Genomic DNA, 26320 nt, shown 5'->3' on the forward strand with positions numbered 1-26320 from the left:
CATGACTCAAAGCATCAGAGCCAATCAGACGCCATGTAATGGGAGGTAAGTGCTCACTGGCCACCAAGTGCTTGCCTGCACTGAACAGGTGTGCACTGGAAAGCTCGGAGCAGCAGCCGTGCACAGCTGTAAATATTACTGTGCTACCCTACACCAGCAAAGGCTGCATTCTCTGTCACTTCAAGAGCGGCTGAGGCCAGGGGAAGGACACTTCATTCTGAGCTCCATGCAAATCCCAGAAGGTTCTGGGTCACCGTCATCGAGTTGTTCCAATAAAGATCACCTTTTTGAACTATTGTCTCCCTTTGACTTGTGGAAGAGCCAATTTACCCTACTCCTTGACTGTGTGGTTGGATCCACCCAGGGGCCTAGCCAGACGTCGGCGGGAGGGGGGTCCAGAGCCCAAGGTGAGGGGGCACATTTTAGTCCCCCCCCCCCGCCACCATTGCCGACACCCCCTCAACAAACCCTCCCCCATCGTCGCCGTGGGCTACCTTTGCTGGCGGGGGACCCCAATCCCCGCCAGCCGAGGAGGTCCTCTTCTTCCTCTGAAGGCTTCGTTCTGTTTCTGACGTCGTGCAGGACGTCAGACTCACAGAAACAAAACGAAGCCTTGCAAATCAGCCAGCGAGGTCCTCTTCTTCCGGCTCAAGGCTTCGTTTTGTTTCTATGAGTCTGACGTCCTGCACGTACAACGTGCAGGACGTCAGAAACAGAACGAAGCCTTCGGAGGAAGAAGAGGACCTCCTCGGCTGGCGGGGATTGGGGTCCACCGCCAGCAAAGGTAGCCCACGGCGATGGCGGGAGGGGGTGTCGAGAGGGTCATCGACAGGGGGGGTCCAGGACCAAATCTATGGGGGCCCAGGCCCCCCAGGCCCCATATAGCTATGCCACTGGATCCACCATCATCACCATCATCCTGATTTTTCTGTCCAAGAAACAGCTCTACAAGAAGGTAAGCAAAAAGGAACCCTCAACTCTTTACAGACTTCAGAGGGATGTCTCTCTCCCCACACCCCTCCTTGGGAATTCTGTTCATTGGGTAAGTCACTCTTATCTGTACCCTTCTCCTCCACTGCTAACTTCAGACTCCCTTCCTTCCATCTTTCTGAGCTGTATGCCTGGAACAGACTTCCTGAGTCGGTATGTCAGGCTCTATTTCTGGTCCTATTAAACTCTAGGCTAAAAGTTCACCTTTTCTGTTTTATTACATTTGTAACCTGTGCTTTCCCACTCATGGCAGGCTCAATGCAGCTTACATGGGGCAATGGAGGGTTAAGTGAATTTCCCTGTGCCTGAAGTGGGAATCGAACTCAGTTCCTCAGGACCAAAGTCCACCACTAGGCCACTTCTCCACTGTTGCTACTATTTGAGATTCTACTAGCAACATTCCATGTAGAAGTCGGCCCTTGCAGATCACCAATGTGGCCGCGCAGGCTTCTGCTTCTGTGAGACTCACAGAAACAGAAGCCTGCGCAGCCTTCTACATGGAATGTTGCTAGTGGAATAGCAACATTCCATGTAGAATCTGCAATAGTATCTATTTTATTTTTGTTACATTTGTACCCTGCACTTTCCCACTCATGGCAGGCTCAATGTGGCTTATATGGGGCAATGGAGGGTTAAGTGACTTGCCCAGAGTCACAAGGAGCTGCCTGTGCCTGAAGTGGGAATCAAACTCAGTTTCTCAGTTCCCCAGGACCAAAGTCCACCACCCTAACCACTAGGCCACTCCTCCACTGAGGCTTCTTTTTAACTTTTAAACCCCTATTCACCAGTTCAGTGCCCAACTCGTTTCAATCGTTCCCTAAGCCCTTATTTGTCCTGTTTGTCCGTCTTGAATAGATTTTAAGCTCTGTCTCATACCTGTTTAGTGTACAGAGCTACAGAAATGAAATGATTTTATCACCTGCTTCCTTGCACCACCCTCCTCACTCTATCCAGGCCCCCTCCACCCCGAACCTCCCCCACCATTAAACCCATCTGCACCAGAGGATCCCAAGCCAGAGACATTCCTAGGAAAAGATCAAAGGCGGCTAAAGAGAGCCCAGAGAAAGAGGCCAAAGCCCTCAGGACAATAGCTCTGGAGCTTGCAAAGGCCTGCCATAGGATCTGCATTAATTGGGAGGAGGGAGGTGAGAAAGGACCTTAAGAAGGCTGGGGGGGGGGGGGGGGGGGTGGGACCCACATCAAAAGCCAATTGTTCAGCTTGGGAGCGGTGCTTTGTTTTCCCCCTTTTCAGGGCTGAGGCTTTGTTCCTTGGACAGTCCCACTCCCTGCCTGTCCCTCTCAGCTCTCCTGGCTCCACACAGCTTACATTTAATGGGACTCACAGGTCACCCATTACAGGCACCGAAGGCTGTTTAATGGAGCCATCCACCTGGAAACAACAGTCTTCCCCAGTAAAAGGACCCTGGAGGGAGGGTGGGCGGCAGGAACCATTTCATCCCTGGAAACTGGGAGCAGCTGAAGGTGCCCTGGACAGGATCTGGCAAGACCCAGAGGCTGAGGCTGTTCCTCCGGGCCTGTGTTACAAAGCCCAGGGAACACCTTTGCTTCCCAATCCCTGGTGAGAATATAGGAAGGGTAAAGCTGGGAGCTGCCTCTCACTATACATTCCTTGGCCAGTCTATTCCCCTCATTCCCTTCTGTGGATCCTTTAAGGCTCCTCTACAGGTTGCAATTTCCTTTTATTGAGTTAATTTGAGCTCTCATCACTTCAGGGTCCTAAACCACATGGAATCACTGCCAGCTCCTGCTCAGGGGGCAACAGAAAGGTTGCTTTGAATTTACAGTGTTGCAGAGAGGTGTGGTAGCCCTGTTAGTCCACTCTTAAAGGTTATCCCCTGTGGGCCAACACTTCACAAGACCAGAACACTGCACCAGTGATTTCACAGTAAGAATACTGAAAGGTAATTTTAAAACAATACAGGAACATAAGACCTTTGAAATAAGAATGATTGAATATTTTAACACCCAACAGACGAGACTTAATAAGGATCTGGGTTTTCTAACCCATTATGAACCATAAAGCTGTATTTCTCTGTTTATTACCCTCCTCTCACCTACCAACACCCATTCTGTTAGAATATCAATGAAATGCTTTGATGTCCCCATGAATACCCCCACCCTCCCACTCTGTCAGACTGTCAAAGTAATGCTTGAATGTTTTCACTTATATACACTGTCAGCTAGCACATTTGCTTATTTCCGATCTGACCAAGAAGGGCGACCTTCGAAAGCTAATCAAGAAATGCATTATGTCATGTCCAATAAAAAAGGTATCATCTTATTTTCTTTCCCATGTTTTATTTTGTTTGATTTCTATTGATAACCAGTGTTGCAGATAAACAGGGGAAACCTGGAGCTTGGAATGCAGGAAGGGTTCCAGCTGGAGTGGGGTTTGTCTGTCCTATGACTGCCTCCTCTCTGCTGCCCTCAGTTCAACTGTCAAACTCTTCGGGAGGGGGGCAGTGCATATGGGAAAACAGAGAGCGCGTGTGTTTACAAGCAAGCTCCTATGTGAGCATGTGTGTGTTTATGTGGCTCTGAGTGTGTTGTGTGTATGTGAAGCATGGCTCAGTGTGCATGTGAGTTCCTGTGTGTGCGTGTTTGTCTGGCTCTTTATGTGTATGTGCATGTTTACCCGTGTGTTTGCATGTACATGGCTGTGTGCATTTGTGTGACTCTCTGCATGGTGTGTGAATGTGCATGTATACATGTGCCTGCCTGTGTGTATGCATGCAAGTGCCTACATGTGCATAAGTACATTTGTGTGTGCATGCGTGTTTGCGTGTGCATGGCTGCATGTTTTATGTGTGCATCTGTGAGCGTGTGTGCACTCATTAGGCAGTCTTCTCCCAAGCCTGTATTTCATCCGGCTTCTTCTGCACTTACACATATAGAGCATATATTGCAAAGTCCACATTTTTATTCCTGGGGGAATTCTGTGCATAAAAACTTAAAATTCTGCACAGCACCGTGAATATTTTGGTCTTTAGAATTCTATATTCCTAACTTGTAATTTTCGTCTGTAGAAAGACTGAGCTTCACCATGCCGAGGCCTGACTCTTCCGCGATCTCCTTGGCTCAGACTTGATGCTCCCTGAACACTTTCAGGACTGCCGAGAAGGAGGGGGGAATTCCCCAGCGCCGGGGTCAGGCCGCCGGCACTGCAGTCCCTGGTCTCACCTGCCTGCCTCCTCGGCCCCAGGCCCCCTGCATTCGAAGCAGCAGTCACAGATCGCGTCTCTTCTGGCCTTCCCTCCCTGTGTCCCGCCCTCGCGGAAACCGGAAGTTACATCAGACGAGGGTGGGACACAGGGAGGAAAGGCCAGAAGAGACGTGATCTGCAGCTGCTGCTTTGAATGAAGGGGGCCCGGAGCCGTGGAGGCAGGCAGGTGAAACCGTGGACTGCAGCGGCAGGGGGGGCAGAGGCGGGGAGGCCTTGCCCCAGGCCCGGCCTAGTCTCTTGGCGGCCCTGAACACTTTCAATCCCCAAATACTTGATCTCCCTCCCTCAACTCCCTGGAGGGTCACTCCTCAGTATTTCTTTCTCTCTTCCCATCCCCCAAGAACCCCCAGTTTCTCTCCCCATCCCTATCTCAGAGCCCCCACCCTGGTACACATAACCATAGTTTTTTCCGAAATTCCCCCTAGCAACACTCCTACAGTTGTCTCTCAACCCTCCCCCCACCCGCATAGAATCAGACAAGTTTAGAAATCTATATAGGAAGAGGAAGGGGATTGTGGCAATGTCGATTTTCCCCTCCTTTTGGATTTTAACATCTTTTCAGGTTCACTTTCCATACTCCTAGAGTGGAGCACTAGCCTAGTGGTTAGTGCAGCGGACTTTGATCCTGGGGAGCTGGGTTCAATTCCCACTGCAGCTCCTTGTGACTCTGGGCAAGTCACTTAACCCTCCATTGCCCCTGGTGCAAAATAAGTACCTGAATATATGTAAACCGCTTTGAATGTAGTTACAAAAAACCTCAGAAAGGCAGTGTATCAAGTCCCATTTCCTTTCCCCCCTTTCCCTTATGACATCACAATATCAGAAGTGAGCCAAGCATTGGGCAGTCAAGCCATTGTGACATCACTGATGAGGTTGGCTCTTATTGGTGGAATGAGTGGAGGAGTAGCCTAGTGGTTAGTGCAGTGGACTTTGATCCTGGGGAGCTGGGTTCAATTCCCACTGCAGCTCCTTGTGACTCGCGCAAGTCACTTAACCCTCCATTGCTCCTGGTACAAATAAGGCCAAATTACTTAATCCTCCACTGCCCCAGGTACAAAAAAGTACCTGTATGTACTATGTAAAACCCTTTGAATGTACTTGCAAAACCAGGTCCCACTCCCCTTCCCCTCCTCCAGGGTGACCTTGCCTAATTAGATTTACATTTTCTAACGCAAGTCCATAAAAAGTTCTGAGTTAGCAAGTCCGGTCTTCACCAGGGTTTACCCCTGCCAGCTGAAGCCTTTCTCCAGCGCTGTTCTCTGCGCATTGCCCTGCTTCCCCTCACGTCATGTGCACGCTCGGTTTTAGTGAAACCTGTATTTTTCCTAACCTTTGAACTTGTTTAAGGCCTACTGTATTAGGAAGATATGAATGCTCATTGATACCACAATAAAATGTCTTTCCCCTGCACAATGATGTGTCCCAATTCAGAAGCACTGCACGCAAGAGAAGGGACGGGGACAGAGATTCCAATCTGACAGCACGTACCTTGTACCACCAGTCTCCCCTGCGCAGTCCGCCTCACCCTGCTGCCAGGCTTGTTGGCAGCGCACACGTAGATTCCTGAATGCTGCACGGTCAGGTCCGAAATCATAAGGTTCCCAGTTCCAAGCACCTGGATTCCCTCCACACCAATGGGACGGCCATCTGAGCAAAGGACAGAGATTCAGTAATGAGCGCTGGGCACTCGGACTCGTGGGATAACCCCTTGTGTCAGAAATATGTGCTTTAAATCACTATAGAAATGTATTTATTAGGATTTACTTATCGCCTTTTTGAAGAAATTCGTCATGTGCTGACATCTTTAGTCAGTGACTCCCTTAATGCACATTTCAGCGAGAAAACACACCATGCACCTTCCTTCATTTATTCTGTGTAAAATGGAATATTAATCAGAAAGCAGAGCCTAGCAGAGCAGCGACACAGGGACAGGTCAAATCCAGGGACTTCTCCCACCACAGAGAACTCGGATAGACATTTCTGTCCTACATAAGCACATAAGTATTGGCACACTGGGAAAGACCAAAGGTTCATCAAGCCCAGCATCCTGTTTCCAACAGTGGCCAATCCAGGTCACAAGTACCTGGCAAGAGCCCAAAAAAGTTCAATATATTTTATGCTGCTTATCCCAGAAATGAGCAGTGGATTTTCCCCAAGTCAATTTAATAATGGTCTATGGACTTTTCCTTTAGGAAGCCGTCCAAACCTTTTTTAAACTCCGCTAAGCTAACCGCCTTTACCACATTCTCTGGCAATGAATTCCAGAGTTTAATCACACGTTGAGTGAATAAACATTTTCTCCGATTCGTTTTTGTCCTTAAAAGTTTCTTTGCTCTGGATATGGCTGTCAGCCATCAGGGCTCATCCCTGACTGCCGGACTGGGCTTTGCTCTTGTAGGCATTTGCCCAGCTCCACTGTCTGCACCCAGAGTCTAATGTGCCAGATTGTGGCACCCCTAACCCGTCCATATCAGAATATCCACAATGAGGCACCCCCCCCCCCACCGACATAATAGCCCTGACAAAATAGCCCCCTAGAAATAAAGATGATGAACTACAAGTGAAATCTTCACTGATAAAGGCTCCAACCAGAATTGCATTGTATAAAGCAGAAATAAATAAACAAAATCCTACAGCTACCAACTGGTATTCATGATCTGTTCTGCTATTTAAGGAAACCGTTTTTCCATGAACATGCTAATTAATAAAAAAAACAACAATATTGTCATCATTTTCATAGTCTTACCAACCTTATCCTGTTTGGCAAGGTAAGATTATTAGGAAAAAAATACAGTTCCATATTCTGGACGGCCTGATCAGGTCCTTTTTTCAGGGGGCTAATTTGTCAAGGGCTATATTGTGGGCAGGCCGTTTTGACAACGGCAGTTATATCGGGGCTATTTTGACCGGGTACCCCACCAGGGCCGTGCCGATGCGGTTAGCGGGGTAAGCGCCGCAGGGGGGCGCTATCCTCTGTGGGGCGCCGCCGCTGCGTGCTTACCCTGCCCTCCCGCTCCCATGTAGGAACTGCCCGCCCTCTTCTCCCCCCCAAGATCCCGTTCCTTTTTTTTTTCTTTTAAATTTACCTTCCTCCGGCAGCGCAGCGTCAGTGAAGGAGGCGGCGCTCCCAGTCCCGACGTCTCTAGCCTTCCCTTGTTCGCTGCTCACTGCCCCGCCTTCTTCATGCCCTGTCTCTCATCCTATATAATAAAACGCACCTCCAGCATTCTGAAGCTGACTGCATGGCTGAGGCATTCCTGCTCTCTATATCCATCTCCTGAATTGACATCACGTACTTCCGGGTTCCTCACAAGCAGAAGTGACCAACCACACGAGGTTTCTCGGCTTCAGAATGTTGGAGGTGCATTCTGTTAAATAGGATTGGTCAGTTCCTTGAAGCACAGCCAGAGCTCAGCGTCCTGCACAGTAACGCTCAGACACCAGAGAGAGAGGGGGGGGACTGACACCAGAGAGGGGGGGAGGTATCTCTGTCACACACACACACTCTCTCTCTCTCTTACAGTCAATGTCTTTCTCTCTCTCACTCTCACACACTCTCTCACACACACTCTATATGTCCCACACTGTATCACATTCACTCTCTATGTGTCACACAGTCACTCACACACTCTCTTGGTCTCATACACTCAGTCTCACAGAGAGTCTGTGTCTCACACACACTCTCTCTCTCGCACACACTGTATCTGAGTGAAACACACTCTCTCTCACACTGTGTCTCACATACGCACTTGCACACACTCTCATTCTCACACACACACTCTCTCTCTCTCTCTCACAGACACACTCGCACCCAGACTCACTCTTTCTCTCTCACACACACTCGCACATTCACTCTCTCTCTCACACACAGTCACTCTCACATACACTCTCTCAAACATACACACTCCGAGGAAAACCTTGCTAGCGCCCGTTTCATTTCTGTCAGAAACGGGACTTTTTTACTAGTATATGTCCTTTTGTGCACTCTGACTAGTTCTTCTCCAGGGATGGACAACCTCGGTCCTCAAAGGTTGTAACCCAGTCAGGTTTTTAGGATTTCCCCAATGAATATGCACTCATGGAGGCTGTGCATGCAAACAGATCTCATGCATATTCACTAGGGAAATGGAGGACCCAGATTGCCCACAACCTGCTCTAGTCTTTGAGCGGTAACAGGCTGAAAACCAAGGAAGGAAGGGCTCAAAGCCCGCTTTTCCTACTGAACATGACGTGACGTGACCATGGACAGGTGAATATCATCTCAGGAACCTCTTCCACTGCGAGCTCTGTTGGAGCCGTGCCCTAGAAACACTAAGTAGTATTACAATGTCCTCCCTTTTGGGATCTTAGGGGTTAACCTTCAGAGAGTTTAGTACCTAACTTTGGGAGTTAAGCGCCTCACTGGGCGCATTTGGAGACAGACAAGTTCTGAGAGCCTAAAAGGTGGACGGGCAAAAGTTAGGACACGAGCATGTGGTACCCAACTGAAGTTCTAAATCAAGGCAAATGTACTGTAGGTAAATTTCAGGGCCAATGTTTAAAACAAACTGCCCTGGACTATCTGTATAGTGCCAGGGCAGTCTGGGGGCGAAGCTGGGATTGTCCTAAATGCTATCGCCCCTCTCCGGATCATGCCAGCAGCTCACCATTCTATCTGGGCATTCAGTGGCAGCCACTATCCGGACACTGCTTAATACTTAATTTTTTTGCCCCGTGGCAGCCAGCTTATAAACACCAAACTGACCGCCAGGGACTCAATATGGGGAGGTCAGTCTCCTTAGTTGAGTGTAGGTGTCTGTTTAGGACCTGGGAATTTTGGAAACAAGCCTCCTCTGCTCTCTTTCTCAGTCCTCCCTATTCTCCGGAAGGTGAGGGGGATGGGGGGGACGGGAGGGAGGTTCAGGCAGTCCCTTTCAGCCGCAGTCAGGCCTGAACCGCAGGCTGGTACCAATTACAGGCCTTCCCGACCAGATAAATATGCACCAGCACAGACAGCCCCTTCATTAAAAATCTCCAAAAGGAAAACAGCGATTGTTATTGTTCTTAATTTTCTCTCTTTTGTGCCTGCTTCTTTCCCCCCAACGCAGTGTAACCTCTTCTGCTCTCTCCGAAACATTGGTCCGTGTCTCCGGCGGGGCCGGCCACTTTCCCTGCTATTACCATATTTAAGCTACATTGCAACACTTTCCCATTCAGCATCTGAAGTGGTGAAATGTACTCCATTATTCCCAAACACTGTCCAGAAAAGGGGCTCCCGGCAGCCAGTCAGCCCCTTGCCTGGCAGCTTCTGTGTCCAATAGGTTCCCAATTAATTGGCTCCCAAAACTATAGCCCCGGGGTTTTTCCTCTTGAATGGTCGCCCTCGGCAGCAATCTGCTTCCCACTGTGGGATTCCTTTTGCAGGACTTCTGTAGGCTGCTATCGGCTAATCACCAGCCCCTCTCGCTCTCTTTTCATGGCTGCCCGGGCTTTGCTTACTTCTCCCCCTGCAATCAGCACATTATTCTGTCTCAGTACCTTCGGTGAAGGGGGTCAGTCAGCTGCCTGTCAGCAGAAGAATGAGGGGGGGGGTTGAGGTATTCATCAGGAATGCTCTTTATGGGATGCCGGCCTGCCCTCCCCGTGTTTGACTAGGAACACAGAAGCCAGGGAAACACTGTATCTTTTTAAAGACACCATTAATGGCTTAAGGTTTGGCCCTGGCATTAAGCAAATAGTTACATTTCTGTGTTGGCTTTCACAGGCTGGAAAACGCTGCAACATTTCAGACCCTTGGGAAAGGTTTTGCCATTAACTCCCTGTGTTTTGTGTTTGGTCAAGTCTTTGTGTGCAGGGAAAGGCTAACAAGACCCCCGTCCTACCCTAACCTCTGGTCCACCACTCCCGGAAACCCTCCCTTAAGAAATACAAGTCCCTTGTGTTTGCAACAGTTTCTTGCAGGGTTTAGGAGGCTTTTTTTTAGATGTATTATTTCCTACATTAAGACTGCAAAGACGGCTTTTTTTTCCCATAGGCTTTGCTCTATCTGAAGGAACAGAGCCAAATGACCCTCATTCAGAAGACCCAGTCCTTTAAGCAAGCTTTCATTTTGCTTTTGAATACAACACTGCTGTTGACACTCACGAGCGACAGCGTTTTAAGCCGCACTGTCACTATGTTTAGGAGAAGTTGTATTTGTACCTCAGAAGGGTGGATGTGGTTATGTTGTGCTTTCAGCAGAGCCATTTCTGGGTTGACTGAGCTAGTGAGTTCTGTATCCCTACCAGAGACGTAGGCAGATCTCAATGTTCGGAGGGTCTGGAGCCCAAAGCAGGGGCGTAGCCAGACTTCGGCGGGAGGGGGGTCCAGAGCCCGAGGTGAGGGGGCTCATTTTAGCCCCCCCCCCCAGTGGCGCCACCGCCCCTGGCACTTTTGACCCCTCCCCCCCCCCCCACCATCCTTTTCGATTTCCCTTCTCCCGCCACCGCCTGGTACCTCACCAGCCAAAGTCCCCTTCAGCACAGGTCTCCGAGTCTGGCGCGTTCGCTGATCTGGATTCTGTTTCTGTGAGTCCTGATGTCCTGCACGTTCCTACGTGCAGGACGTCAGGACTCACAGAAACAGAATCCAGATCAGCAGTGCGCCGGAGAATGGCGTTGAAGAGGACTTCGGCTGGCGGGGGATGGGGAACCCCGCCAGCAAAGGTACCTGACAGCAGCAGTGGGGGAGGATTGGTGGCAGCGGGGGAGGGTTGTCGACGGGGAGGGGGGGGGGGTAAAAGGGGGGCCAACTCTAAATCTGTGGGGGCCCATGCCCCCACCTAGCTACGCCCCTGGCCCAAAGTGTGTGTGTGTGGGGGGGACAATTTGGCCCGCCTCTCTACCACAACCCCACATCCCTTGGTTGTCAGGGGTCCGCATCCCCCGCCAGCTGAAGCCTTTCTCAAGCGCAGTTCTCTGCTTATTGCCTGCCCTGCTTCCCCTCAAGTCACGTGCATGCTCGGTTTTAGTGAAAGCGAGCGTACACGACTTCGCACATGCTCAGTTTCACTAAAATCGAGCATGCTCACGACGTAAGGGGAAGCAAGGCAGGCAATGTGCAGAGAACAAGCGCTGGAGAAAGGCTTCAGCTGGCCCGCCAGCCAAACCAGGGACCCCAGATCCAATTTGGGGGGGTCCAGGCCCCCAAGGCCCCCTGTAGCTACGCCACTGATCCCTATAGGAAAGACTTGCCCTTGGGCCTCTCAATCCATACTCACCTAGCCGGCTCCAGGATACTATTGGCCTGGGGTTGCCAGTCGCCATGCACTCTAAGACAGCCGTCTGGTGCACAGTCCGAGTCAGGTTTTCTGGGCCAACCAAAATCATGGGGTCCTTATAGCCATGGGAATGAGAGCCTGTAAAATGTAATTTAATGAATACAAGTATTGATAGTCTGCTATTTTCAGCTTAAAACAGTACAGACTGGATTACAAGAAATAAAACAACCAAACTATAAAACACAATGGAGTATAAATATTCACCATCACTGGCTTTATGCCCAGAAATTCAGGCATTGGCTACCTGGGAATGTTCAGGCACCCAGCATTTAACCAGTGAAGTGCCAATATTCAGCCTTAACTGGTTAAGTTAAACCAGCCAAACACAGGACTGCTACTCATGTGGACTTATTTGGCCAGTTAAACTTAACTGCTGACTTTTGGGGGGGGGGGGGAACTATCTAGTTGACTCCATCCTGACTCTGCCCCTAGGCAGCTTAGGCAGTTAGTGCTGCCATTCAGGGGCTCTATCCAATTAAGTGCTGACTCCGCCCCCAGACCACCCACTGAATAGCCAGTTTCCGAGGGGGTAGGGAGTGGACAGAGAGATACTAGATTGTGGGTGGGGAGGAGGGAGGGAGACATACCGAACTGGGTGAGGGGGATGCAAATGTTGGCTCAGGGACACCACAGTCTCTTGAGCCTGTCCTGCTAAGGTTTGCCCAGAAAATCTTACAGAAGAATGAAACTTACGGTGCCTTGCAAAAAGCTTCACACTTGTATATTATTCACATTATTCAGTTTATAAAACACAATTTAAACTGCAGTAAAGTATGAGTTTGCTTCACTGATATACCCAAAAAGTAGTTAAGAAAGGAAAGAGGATGGGATTTGATATACTGCCTTTCTGTGATTACAATCAAAGCCGTTTACATGTCACATACAAGTACTTATTTGTATCTGGGGCAATGGAGGGTTAAGTGACTTGCCCAGAGTCACAAGGAGCTGCAGTGGGAATTGAACTCAGTTCCCCAGGATCAAAGTCTGCTGCACTAACCGCTAGGCTACTCCTCCCCTCGTTCCACCAATAAGAGCCAACCTCATCAGTGATGTCACAATGGCTTGATTGCTCGATACTTGGCTCACTTCTGATATTGTGATGTCATAAAGGAAAGGGAAATGGGACTTGATATACCACCTTTCTGAGGTTTTTGCAACTACATTCAAAGCAGTTTATATATATATTCAGGTACTTATTTTGTACCTGGGGCAATGGAGGGTTAAGTGATTTACCCAGAGTCACAAGGAGCTGCAGTGGGAATTGAACTCAGTTCCCCAGGATCAAAGTCTGCTGCACTAACCACTAGGCTACTCCTCCACTCATTCCACCAATAAGAGTCAACCTCATCAGTGATGTCACAATGGCTTGATTGCCCAATACTTGGCTCACTTCTGATATTGTGATGTCATAAAGGAAAGGGAAATGGGTCAGCTGCACTAACCACTAAGCTACTCCTCCACTTCTTGGGATTCTGGAATCTTGCTATTCTTTGGGGTTCTACATGGAATGTTGCTACTCTTTGAGATTGTGTATGGAATCTTGAAAATGGGACTAGATACACTGCCTTTCTGTGGTTTTGCAACTACATTCAAAGCGGTTTACGTAGTATATACAGGTACTTATTTGTACCTGGGGCAATGGCGGGTTAAGTGACTTGCCCAAGGTCACAAGGAACTGTAGTAGGAATCGAACCCAGTTCCCCTGGTTCTTATGTCGCTGCACTAACCATTAAGCTCCTCCTCTAAAACGTCTGAATTGCTTCAGTCTAAAGAAGATTCTGAGCACAATGACGTAGAGCCATTAGTGGATACTGTTTCTTAGGATCCATTAATGTGGACCGATCAATATCTTTAAAAATTCTATTTGAAGTCTGTTTTAATACTAATACTGTTCGAACTTGTTCAGAGAGTATATATGTTGGTAGGAAGTTTCCTAGCAGCGAAGTTTTTTGGCCAGAAGTTTTAGCTAGATCTAGTTTGATATTGAATCATGAAAAGCAGTTAGCTTAACAGGGTTTAAAAAAAGGTTTGGATGGCTTCCTAAAGGGAAAGTCCATAGACCATTATTAAAATGAACTTGGGGAAAATCCACTGCTTATTTCTAGGATAAGCAGCATAACGTGTATTGCACTGTTTTGAAAAAGTAAAAAATATAAAAACTTACTGATACTCACTTTGAGAGGTTTTTGACTGAGATACACGTGTGTTATAACTATCCCCGTGAACCCATATCCCTAAAATTGCAAATGGCAAAGGGAGACAGCTCTGGAAAGTGGCCACTTCCAAGAGAGACGCAATCAGAAAGCCAGAAGGCAGCTACAAGCATTTGCGATCAAATGATAAATCATTAAACAGAACTTCGGAGCTGCCTTTATTTGACATTTTTTTCTTCCTCGACACATCAAACAAGCAGATAAGCAGCAGTACTGGGACTTCAAAACTAGTTAACCTTTTCTCCCCAGTCAGATTTGATATATAACAGCTCTCCCTATTACTTAAAGTGTGTTTCTTTGATAGAGAAGAAAAGAATCATGTACATGCAACAGCAAGGAGGGCTCATCAGACAAGACCATGGATGGGCTGCAGGGCATCGCATCGGTGACTCATGCCGTTTCTGGTCTGAGCAGAAGACAGACTCCACAGGTCCTCATTCCCTCACGATGGCTGGATTCTTAGAACTCAGGTAGAACGTGCTATGCATTTTCACTGCCACCTTGCTCAAGAACTCCGAAACTCCTACATGAGTACATAAGTATTGCCATACTGGGAAAGACCAAAGGTCCATCGAGCCCAGCATCCTGTTTCCAACAGTGGCCAATCCAGGTCACAAATACCTGGCAAGATCCCCAAAAAAGCACAAAACATTTTATACTGCTTATCCCAAAAATAGTGGATTTTCCCCATTTAATAACGGTCTATGAACTTTTCCTTTAGGAAGCCGTCCAAACCTTTTTAAAACTCTGCTAAGCTAACCACTTTTACCACATTCTCTGGCAACGAATTCCAGAGTTTAATTACACGTTGAGTGAAGAAACATTTTCTCAGATTCGTTTTAAATTTACTACATTGTAGCTTCATCGCATGCCCCCTAGTCCTAGTATTTTTGGAAAGCGTGAGCAGACGTTTCACATCTACCCGTTCCACTCCACTCATTATTTTATAGACCTCTATCATATCTCCCCTCAGCCGCCTTTTCTCCAAGCTGAAGAGCCCTAGCCACTTTAGCCTTTCCTCATAGGGAAGTCGTCCCATCCTCTTTATCATTTTCATCACCCTTCTCTGTACCTTTTCTAATTCCACTATATCTTTTTTGAGATGCGGCGACCAGAATTGAACACAATATTCGAAGTGCGGTCGCAACATGGAGTGATACAAAGGCATTATAACATCCTCATTTTTGTTTTCCATTCCTTTCCTAATAATACCTAACATTCTATTTGCTTTCTTGCTGATTTATCAATTTAACACTATCAGGCTCATTTTCAAAAGAGACACATGTCCAAAAAGTGACATAAGGCAGGATTTGGACGTTTATCTCACAGAAACGTCCAAATCAGTATTATCAAAAGCTCTTTTTGGACGTCTTTCTCTGGAGTCCTTCAGAAGGGCGTCCAAATCTCGAAGGGGCATGCCAGGGGCATGTTCAAGGCGGGACTTGGGCGTTCCTAAGACATGGACGTCGTTCAGCAATAATGGAACAAAACAAAGACGTCCAAGACTAAAATTTGGACATTTTGAACTAGACCTGTTTTTATAATGAATAGCTGCAGCGGGAATTGAACCCACTTCCCCAGGATCAAAGTCCACTGCACTAACCACTAGGCTACTCCTCCACTCATTCCACCAATAAGAGCCAACCTCATCAGTGATGTCACAATGGCTTGATTGTCTGATACTTGGCTCACTTCTGATATTGTGATGTCATAAGGGAAAGGGAAATTGGACTTGATCTACCACCTTTCTGAGGTTTTTGCAACTACATTCAAAGCGGTTTACATATATTCAGGTACATATTTTGTACCAGGGGCAATGGAGGGTTAAGTGACTTGCCCAGAGTCACAAGGAGCTGCAATGGGAATTGAACCCACTTCCCCAGGATCAAAGTCTGCTGCACTAACCACTAGGCTACTCCTCTACTCCACACAAGAGGTGCCCCAGATGACCACTGGAGGGACTCCGGGATCACCTCCCCTTACTCCCCCAAATCACAAAACATTTTTCCAAAACAGCACTTTCAAAAGGAAAAGATAGACTTTTTTTTATAGAAAATGACCTTTCCTGTTTTACAAAAAAACGTCCAAATTCAGACTTAGATGTCATATCCAAAAATGCCCTTTGTGCATTTGACTTGCCCAAAGTCACAAGGAGCAGCAGTGGGAATTGAATCCATGTTGCCAGGATCACAGCCCACTACACTAACTACTAAGCCACTCCTCCTCTGTTTTGGACATCTTGCATTTGGATGTCTTTTGTTCGAAAATGGACCAAAAAAAAACAGGGCCGTCCAAATCACCAGACGTCCATAGCATTTTCAAACACAAAAGATAGACGTCCATCTTTTTCAAATATGACCTTCTTTCCTGTTTGGAATTTGGATGTCTTTGTAAAACGTCCAAATTCTGATTTAGACGTTTCTTTCGAAAATGCCCCTCTAAGGCACCATAGATTTGTCCAGCGTTTGTATCTCTTCCATGATCTGGACCAGATCCCACTCTCTGCTACAGGTCACACTGGGATGGAATGTATACATTTTGGTAATTCTTCTGGTCCTGCAGAAGGCTAGATTCTCTACCCTGCTTTTTTGTACCTCTAAAGATGGGATCTACTACTACTACTATTTAACATTTCTAAAGCGCTACTAGGGTTAAGCAGCGCTGTACAATTTAACATAGAAGGACAGTCCCTGCTCAAAGAGCTTACAATCTAAAGGACATGTGAACAGTCAGTCAGATAGGGGCAGTCTGGATATCCTGAAAGGTAAGAGTTAGGGATCTGGGCCATCCTGAAAGCTCTTTGAATACAGTATCTCTGGATAAGTCTTATTTCACTGCAACAAAAGGTGAGAAGCTAGAAGGGAATTTATTATAGAGATGTAGTTTTAAAACTTTACTATTTTCACAAGCAGGCTGTATGATTTCAAGGGTCCAATTTTCAAATACCAATAAAAGACTTATATAACGCTATATCTCCATTGAGTTTAACAAGGTTCATACTATACAAATACATATGTATATATAAAATAATGTCTTGTAATACCAAATCCCGCTACACCTCCAACCCCAATATTATTTATTTCTCAAATAGAAATTGTTTATATGGGACATGCAGGTTATGAACCATAAAATAGCTTTTTCAGCAGTAACTGAGAATTATGAGCAAAACCTCTGTGAATAGGCTATGAACAGGTTAAAGAATCACTGTGAAGCTAAATAATAAGAATTATACAGAATGTGAATCTCATGTCAGCCTGCCCTTCTGTTGGAGACACAGGCAGATATGGAGTCATAACAAAGATATGTGTGGCAAGAGAATACTATAATGTAAGAGGAAAAATTTACTGTTGACCATGGAAGCAGATAATGAAGGAGTCATAACTTTAGTTGCTGGGAAGATAGTTTTTCAAAAGTAGGATAACCTTACTGACCTTACTTACTATAAACAAATATGCTATGAAGAACTTTGCCTCTGTAAAGATAGAATTTGCTTGAATGGGCTGGAATATGAGAGAAATGCTAACTTTGTACCTCCAATACTAGCCTATGAGAGAAAAGAGTATAAAAGGAGAATTATGGAGAGAGGCAACCAGAGAGCTAATGTCAGAGGTCACGTTTGTGTCCCGGTTGCTGTCTCCTATGAGAATTAATTAATTATATTACGTAGTCTAATTGTATTCCTGATTGGTAAGTGTAATAAACAAATTACTGATTATTCATACAATAGCCTTCTGTGTCTTTCCGTCTCTCCACCTGGTGGTGTTAGGACCATATTCCCTGAAGTTACAGGTAACTACTACATTTATACCTGGGAGAGGGCAGAAAGACAAACCAAATGTTTTACATTTTTATTGAAAGATCAAATATGAAAATTCTAAACGAATACAGGTAGGCAGACTGTTCCATACTGAGACAATAGAAAAAGCATGTAATGTATTAAAAATATGCAAATATCAAATGCCATGTACGTAAGGGGGTCGAAAAAATTAATAAACTGTGTACTAGATGAAAAACCAAATAACGATGGTCGTAATAAATCATATAATAATTCAGAGGTGAATCCATACATCGCTTAAAACAACAACTACAGGGATCCTTTCACAGAGGTGCGCTAGCGTTTTTAGTGCGCAGTAAAAATACGCACACTCTAAGCGTTACAGACGCCCATATATTTCTATGGACGTCTCTAGTATTTAGCATGCGCTATTCATTACGGCAAGCTAAAAACGCAGGCGCTCCTTTGTAAAATGGCCCCATAATAATTTCAACAAAATACACTGTCTTATCGGAAGCCAGTGTAAGATTTTTAATTTTGGCGAGATGTCATCAAACTTTTTAAGTCTGAAAATCAACCTAGCTGCGGTGTTTTGGAGCATTTGATACGGTGGACCACGCTATGCTGTTGAGAAAGTTGAGTGACCTTGGAATTTCTGGGGTGGTTTTTGATTGGTTTCGAGAGGTTTTGAAGAACAGATGGCATGGAGGGGCATTTTCGAATGAGGCCGGCCATCTCTAAGGGCGCCCATCTCCGAGGACGGCGCCACGAAGGGGCGGGGCCAACCATATTTTCGAATGAGATGGCCAGCCATCTTTCATTTCGATAACATGGTTGGGGCTGGCCAAATGTCAGAGATGGCTGGGTTTGAGATGGCCAGTCTCGGTTTTTGCCGATAATGGAAACCGAGGCCAGCCATCTCAAACCCTGCCAAATCCAAGGCATTTGGTCGTGGGAGGAGCCAGCATTTGTAGTGCACTGGTCTCCCTGACATGCCAGGACACCAACCGGGCACCCTAGGGGGCACGTCTAAAAATTAAAAAAAAAAACATTAAAACAGCTCCCAGGTTAATACCTCCCTTACCTTAGGTGCTGAGCCCCTCAAATCCCCCCCCCAAACCCACTCCCCACAACTCTACACCATTACCATAGCCCTTATGGGTGAAGGGGGGCACCTACATATGGGTACAGTGGGTTTTGGGGGGAGGGTTTGGAGGGCTCCCATTTAACACCACAAGTGTAACAGGTGGGGGGAGGGATGGGCCTGGGTCCACCTGCCTGAAGTGCACTGCAACCACTAAAAACTGCTCCAGGGACCTGCTTACTGCTGTCAGGGAGCTGGGTATGACATTTGAGGCTGGCAAAAAAAGTTTTTAAGGTTGTTTTTTTGAGGGTGGGAGGGTTACTGTCCACTGGGGGAGTCAGGGGAGGTCATCCCCGATTCCCTCCGGTGGTCATCTGGTCAGTTCGGGCACTTTTTTGGGACTTGTACCTGAAAAAAAAAGGGACCAAGTAAAGTCGGCCAAATGCTCGTCAGGGCCGGCTTTCTTTCTTCCATTATCCGGCGAAGCCGGCCATCTCGTACCACGCCCCCGTCTGTACCCTGCCGACACGCCCCCTTTACGTTTGGCCGGCTCCGCAACGGACTGCAGTTGAGGCCGGCCAAAATCGGCTTTCGATTATGCCAATTTCGCCGGCCTTGAGAGATGGCCGGCCATCTCCCGATTTGTGTCGGAAGATGGCCGGCCTTCTCTTTCGAAAATAAGCTGAATAGCGTTAAAAAGAATAATTGTTTTTCAAGCAGTTGGTGCCTAAAAGGATCACCTCTGTCTCCAATATCTATATATATAAAAGGCAACCCCAACGTTCTGAAGCCTCCACGGAAGTTGAGGCGCCCGAGATATCCGGTGTGCCCTGGAGTGTCTGCACCGCCCTCGCGTCAAAACGTCATGACGCGTCAAAACGTCATGACGTCGAGGGCAGAGCTATTGACACTCGAGGGCCGAAACGGCCCACAGCGAACGAGGCAAGTAGCTTCGAGGGATGGAGGGAGGGGGCCCCTTGCTAGCGCCCGTTTCATTCCGCTCAGAAACGGGCATTTTTTCCTAGTTATTTAATATTTTTCTGAGTTTCTTGAGGTCTTATATAGGTTCTTCCTCATATTTTATCTCTTTTTATGAAGATGCTATTTTTATATTAGATCCTATTATTTCTGGATATGATGAGGGTTATAATTTAATATTCGACTGCATGAATAGGACACATAACTGATCATTTAATAATTACTTAAAGCTTAATACAGCTAAAACCAAATTACTTTATTTCTGTGACACGTTGTTAGATATGCTGAAAACAATTTCTTTAAATTCAGGAGAGATACTTAATTTTGAAACATACTACTACTACTACTATTTAGCATTTCTATAGCGCTACAAGGCGTACGCAGCGCTGCACAAACATAGAAGAAAGACAGTCCCTGCTCAAAGAGCTATGTAATAAAAGTGAGCCAAGTATAGGACAATCAAGCCATTGTGACATCACTGATGAGGTTGGCTCTTATTGGTGGCCTGAGGCATTATGACATCACAATATTAGCTCTGGTTACAAGAGACTACTACTACTACTTATCACTTCTATAGCGCTACAAAGCATACGCAGCGCTGCACAAACATAGAAGAAAGACAGTCCCTGCTCAAAGAGCTTACAATCTAATAGACAAAAAATAAAGTAAGCAAATCAAATCAATTAATGTGGACGGGAAGGAAGAGAGGAGGGTAGGTGGAGGCGAGTGGTTACAAGTGGTTACGAGTCAAAAGCAATGTTAAAGAGGTGGGCTTTCAGTCTAGATTTAAAGGTGGCCAAGGATGGGGCAAGACGTAGGGGCTCAGGAAGTTTATTCCAGGCGTAGGGTGCAGCGAGACAGAAGGCGCGAAGTCTGGAGTTGGCAGTAGTGGAGAAGGGAACAGATTACTACTACTATTTAGCATTTCTATAGCGCTACAAGGCATACACAGCGCTGCACAAACACAGAAGAAAGACAGTCCCTGCTCAAAGAGCTTACAATCTAGTAGACAAAAAATAAAGCAAACAAATCAGTTAATGTATAGAGGAAGGAGGAGAGGAGGGTAGGTGGAGGCGAGTGGTTACAAGTGGTTACGAGTCAAAAGCAATGTTAAAGAGGTGGGCTTTCAGTCTAGATTTAAAGGTGACCAAGGATGGGGCAAGACGTAGGGGCTCAGGAAGTTTATTCCAGGCGTAGGGTGCAGCGAGACAGAAGGCGCGAAGTCTGGAGTTGGCAGTAGTGGAGAAGGGCACAGATAAGAAGGATTTATCCATGGTGCGGAGTGCACAGGAAGGGGTGTAGGGAAGGACGAGTGTGGAGAGATAGTGGGGAGCAGCAGAGTGAGTACATTTATAGGTTAGTAGAAGAAGTTTGAACAGGATGCGAAAACGGATAGGGAGCCAGTGAAGGGTCTTGAGGAGAGGCGTAGTATGAGTAAAACATCTTTGAGGGTATAGGGTATTATACTCGATACAAAACAGGAACATCAGATAAATAGTTTGAGTAAAAGGATGTTTTCAAATTTCGTCAATTGAGGGCGGTGCATTCTTTCTTTCTTTTTTTTTTCAGAACAGTTTCAGGTGATAGTTCAAATGATAATTCTTTCCCAGATTGATTACTGCAGTGTTCTGTCCGCTGGGTATACATCAAAAGCTATTAAATAGACTGGACTTGTTGCAGAACACTGCAGCAAAATTGATATATAGACGTACGAAGTAAGATCTACTATCTCCGCTACTGAGAGAACTTCATTGGTTACCGGTGAAAGCTCGGGTGGATGTTAAACTGGCCTGTTCCGTCCATAAGATCTTTGCAGGCTGTTGCTCAGTTTCTCATGTTCAAGTGTCAACTTTTCCTTACAGAAGGATAATGACCTGTTCTGGCACTTTGTTGAGACTTGCGGGCTTATTTTCGAAAGTGATCGCCGCCATCTTCCGACATAAATCAGGAGATAGCCGGCCATCTCGGAAAAACGGCGAAATCGGTATAATCGAAAGCTGCTTTTTTGTCAGCATCGCCACTTTCCCGTCGCCTCGCCGGCGAAAGTTCAAAGGGGCGTGTCACCGGCGAAGTGAAGGAGGGACATGGGCGGGCATGGGCGTGGTTACCAGATGGCCGGCTTTCGCGGATAATGGAAAAAAAAAGCGGCGTTAATCAGTATTTCGCCGAGTTTACTTGGTCCTTTTATTTTCACGACCATGCCTCAAAACGGTGCCCCAACTGACCAGATGACCACTGAAGGGAATGGGGGATGACCTCCCCATACTCCTCCAGTGGTCACCAACCCTTTCCCACACGAAAAAAATAAAAATAAAGCACTTTTTTGCCAGCCTCTATGCCAGCCTCAAATGTCATACCCAGGTCCCTGGAGCAGTTTTTAATCGGTGCAGTGCACTTTAGGCAGGCAGACCCAGGTCCATCCCCCCACCTGTTACACTTGTGGTGCTAAGTGTTGAGCCCTCCAAACCCCCCCAAAACCAACTGTACCCACATGTAAGTGGCCATAAGGGCTATGGTAATGGAGTAGAGGTGTGGGGAGTGGGTTTGGGGGGGATTTGGGGGGCTCAGCACCCAAGGTAAGGGAGCTATGCACCTGGGAGCTTTTTGTGTATTTTTAAAACATTTTTAGAAGTACCCCCCCTGGCATGTGAGGGGGACCAGTGCATTACAAATGCTGGCTCCTCCCACGACCAAATGCCTTGGATTTTGCCGGGTTTGAGATGGCCGGCATTTTTTTCCATTATCGCTGAAAAACAAAACCGGCCATCTCAAACCCGGCGAACTCTGGCATTTGGCCGGGCTAAACCGTATTATCGAAAAAAAAGATGGCCGGCCATTTTTTTTAGATAATACGATTCCAGCCAGCTGTTGCGCCGTCGCCAAAATAGATCGCCAGCGATCTATTTCGCCAGCGACGTTCGATTATGCCCCTCTTGGTTTCCCTGTTTGACAAATATTTAGGTTCTGCTTAAATTGATGTAATCTTCTTTTTTAATGTAACCCACTTTGATTCCTTGGTTGATTTAAGTAGGATATAAGCATTGGAATGGAATGGAATGGAACTCTATTCCCACGGGTATCTTATCATTTACCATGCACGCTAAATCTGTTAGCATACCTTAGTAAAAGGACCCCTATGTGACTACCCTTTGAAAATTGCACCCCCTTGGGAAAAGGGGTGTTATGGGCGGCAGGCTTAGGGTGGGTTCATGGAAGCATGCAAGGGAAATTAAGTCTGAAATTCTCTGCATGTTCTGTGCCCCTCTGTATCTACAGAGTACTCAGGGTAAAGAATTCTTGTGGCTCTGGCCCAGGGCCGCCGAGAGACTAGGCCGGGACCGGGGCAAGGCCACCCCCCGCCGCTGCCGCCCCCGTCGCTCCCCCCGCCACTGCAGTCTGCGGTCTCACCTGCCTGCCTCCACGGCTCCGGGCCCCCTTCATTCACGGCAGCAGTCACAGATCACCTCTCTTCTGGCCTTCCCTCCCTGTGTCCCACCCTCGTCTGATGTAACTTCCGGTTTCCGTGAGGGCGGGACACAGGGAGGAAAGGCCAGAAGAGACGTGATCTGCGACTGCCGCTTTGAATGCCCGGAGCTAAGGAGGCAGGCAGGTGAGACCGGGGACTGCAGCACCGGCGGCCTGACCCCGGCGCCGGGCCCTCCTTGAAGGCCTGGGCCCGGGGAATTTTGCCCCCCCTCCCCTCTCGGCGGCCCTGCTCTGGCCCAATGAAGGATTTTCAAAGGGAAACTGGCCTCCAATCCCGCAAGCACACATTAGTGCCCACCCCCACCCCCTGGCATTTGAAAATTAGCCTCCCCATATCTGATCACTTCACACACTTTTAACGCTGTGAAGATGTTACGTGTGATATGTTTTCAAGGGGCTTCAAAACTGCTGCTCTGTTGGTAATCACCTGTTTATCTGAAGAAATTCTTTTGAGAATCAGCCGCTATTCATTAATAAAACCTGACCTCACCCTTCTCCAAATACAGCTTGAAGTGGGTATCAATAAAACAAAAGACAGACTGGAATACCAATAGCGACAATAGTAAAAATCAAACCTAATCGATCATAACACACCCTGAATATATAAATTAACAAAAATAAATGCCATTCAATCATAACAAGCCCTGGACACATAAATTAACAAAGTCAAATACTAGCTCCGATGGTGATAATACACTGAAACCTTCTGCTCAGTGTGCTGCTGCGGCTCGGAAAACGAATAGAATGTTGGGTATTATTAGGAAAGGTATGGAAAACAGGTGTGAGGATGTTATAATGCCGTTGTATCGCTCCATGGTGCGACCACACCTTCAGTACTGTGTTCAATTCTGGTCGCCGCATCTCAAGAAAGATATAGTGGAATTGGAAAAGGTGCAGCGAAGGGCGACTAAAATGATAGCGGGGATGGGACGACTTCCCTATGAAGAAAGACTAAGGAGGCTAGGGCTTTTCAGCTTGGAGAAGAGACGGCTGAGGGAGACATGATAGAGGTATATAAAATAATGAGTGGAGTGGAACAGGTGGATGTGAAGCGTCTGTTCACGCTTTCCAAAAATACTAGGACTAGGGGGCATGCGATGAAACTACAGTGTAGTAAATTTAAAACAAATCGGAGAAAAGTTTTCTTCACCCAACGTACAATTAAACTCTGGAATTCGTTGCCGGAGAAAGTGGTGAAGGCGGTTAGCTAAGCAGAGTTTAAAAAGGGGTTGGACGGTTTCCTAAAGGACAAGTCCATGAACCACTACTAAATGGACTTGGGAAAAATCCACAGTTCAAGGAATAACATATATAGAATGTTTGTACGTTTGGGAAGCTCGCCAGGTGCCCTTGGCCTGGATTGGCCGCTGTCGTGGACAGGATGCTGGACTCTATGGACCCTTGGTCTTTTCCCAGTGTGGCATTACTTATGTACCTATGTAACTTGCACAACCCTGCCCCCAACTTCCCAGCTGACCAACCCTGTCCTTAGCTTCTTCCAAACTGAAAGAAAGATGTGGTTGCCGTGTTGGTCCACTTTTAAAGGTAATCAATAAAAATAAAATAAAACATAGAAAAGAAAATAAGATGATACCTTTTTTAATGGACTAACAATACATTTTTTTGATTAGGTTTCGAAGGTAGCCCTTCTTCGTCAGATCAGAAACATTTTTCTAAAAAGAAAGAAAAAAACTGCACCTGCAATAGTTTCCATAATGTGGAGCCAGAAAGCCGAAAGTTCTCTGCCACGTAGAGGACAAGCTGGCTACAGAAAGAGCTGGTGCACTTTCACCGATAACCAGACCCTCCCAAACTTGTAAGAACCTTGAACTTCATTCTGTTTTTTTCAACAGGAAGCCAAAGCATTTCTCTGCGAACTGGGGTAATATGATCAGTGGCTTTCTTTGTAATCACAACACACCTGTGAATGTAAGGAAGTTTACAAAATATGTTGCTGCCACTGTAATAAATTCACATGGCTATGATTGGGGGGGGGGGGGGGGGAGAACATATGACTGTATTTATCCGCCCCGCAGCTCCAATCCTTGTCTCCATCTATAACCTCCACATCTGCTTTTATCAATCTGTCGCTCTGTTCAAGGCTGTTGACCTCAACGTAGGCTCAGAGCTTGAAAACGAGGCCTGCCATGGGGTGGCAAATCATCACTACAGGAGTGAGCCAAAGGGACTCCCTTCCCCCACCTCTTCATGTGCAAAAAGGAGGCCATAGTGGTTAAGGAGTCCTGGAGAAGGCAATCATGGCGAAATGAGTCCGATCCTCTCATATCACAACAAGGACTATTTTAATTGGCATCACCGAAAGAACTTCCTATTTGGATCACTTGCCCTCGTTTGGTGATTCTCAACCCCCTTTATTCCTCTCCCCCCCCCCCCCCCCCACACTTCTTTAACAGTACGTAGGTGTGTCTAAGAAGTTATAGAATTCTACTGTGAATTATTTGGTGTAACAAAAGTTTGGCACAATGACACACAAGGTCAATGGCTGGTGCATGTAGGCACATCAAAGTTCACCACATATTCTATATGTTGTGCGCATCGCTTGGCGCACACGGCCGAATGTGTCCATTTATAGACCTGCCTCTTTAATACATATGTAAATATTCTATCAGGAATGATGTTTTATGATTCAGCTTTCCAGAGGAAAAGAAAACTTAAGAGATGTGTGTGTCTGCATGCATGTATGTGCACAAGTGTATGAATGTGTATATGTATGAACACGTGTAACATAGTAGATGACGGCAGAAAAAGATCTGCACGGTCCATCCAGTCTGCCCAACAAGATAAACTCAAATGTGATACTTTTTGTGTATACCTTACCTTGATTTTTATCTGCCATTTTCAGGGCACAGACCATAGAAGTCTGCCCAGCACTAGCCCCGCCTCCCACCACTGGCTCTGCCACCCAATCTCGGCTAAGCTTCTGAGGATTCATTCCTTGTGAAGAGGATTCCTTTATGTTTATCCCACGCATGTTTGAATTCTGTTACCGTTTCCCTCTCCACCACCTCCCGCGGGAGGGCATTCCAAGCATCCACCACCCTCTCCGTGAACAAATACTTCCTGACATTAGTCCTGAGTCTGCCCCCCTTCAATCTCATTTCATGTCCTCTAGTTCTACCGCCTTCCCATCTCCAGAAAAGGTTTGTTTGCGGATTTATACACGTGAGTGTATACATGTGTGTATGCATGTGTGTGCACATTTGTGTGTATGTTTGTGTGCGTATACATCTGT

At 46.8% G+C, this 26320-nt stretch overlaps 1 protein-coding gene and 1 long non-coding RNA gene across 2 annotated transcripts in view; one reads left to right on the plus strand and one right to left on the minus strand.

Annotated features, from left to right (window-relative positions):
* Positions 1–26320, minus strand: part of IGDCC3 (immunoglobulin superfamily DCC subclass member 3) — a 187842-nt gene that overhangs the window by 54979 nt on the left and 106543 nt on the right. Inside the window, exons 5-6 of the mRNA XM_030192781.1 lie at positions 11472–11609; positions 5723–5881 (exon numbers count right to left, since the gene is read on the minus strand). Coding sequence (XP_030048641.1) covers positions 5723–5881; positions 11472–11609 — 297 coding nt within the window. The remainder of the gene's footprint in view (positions 1–5722; positions 5882–11471; positions 11610–26320) is intronic.
* LOC115460692 lies at positions 13633–25070 on the plus strand. Its single transcript, XR_003940541.1, has 2 exons — positions 13633–14214; positions 24699–25070. It is a non-coding gene; the product is annotated as an uncharacterized LOC115460692 (long non-coding RNA).

The sequence above is a fragment of the Microcaecilia unicolor genome, chromosome 1 (assembly GCF_901765095.1).
Source record: "Microcaecilia unicolor chromosome 1, aMicUni1.1, whole genome shotgun sequence".
Lineage (NCBI taxonomy): Eukaryota > Metazoa > Chordata > Amphibia > Gymnophiona > Siphonopidae > Microcaecilia > Microcaecilia unicolor.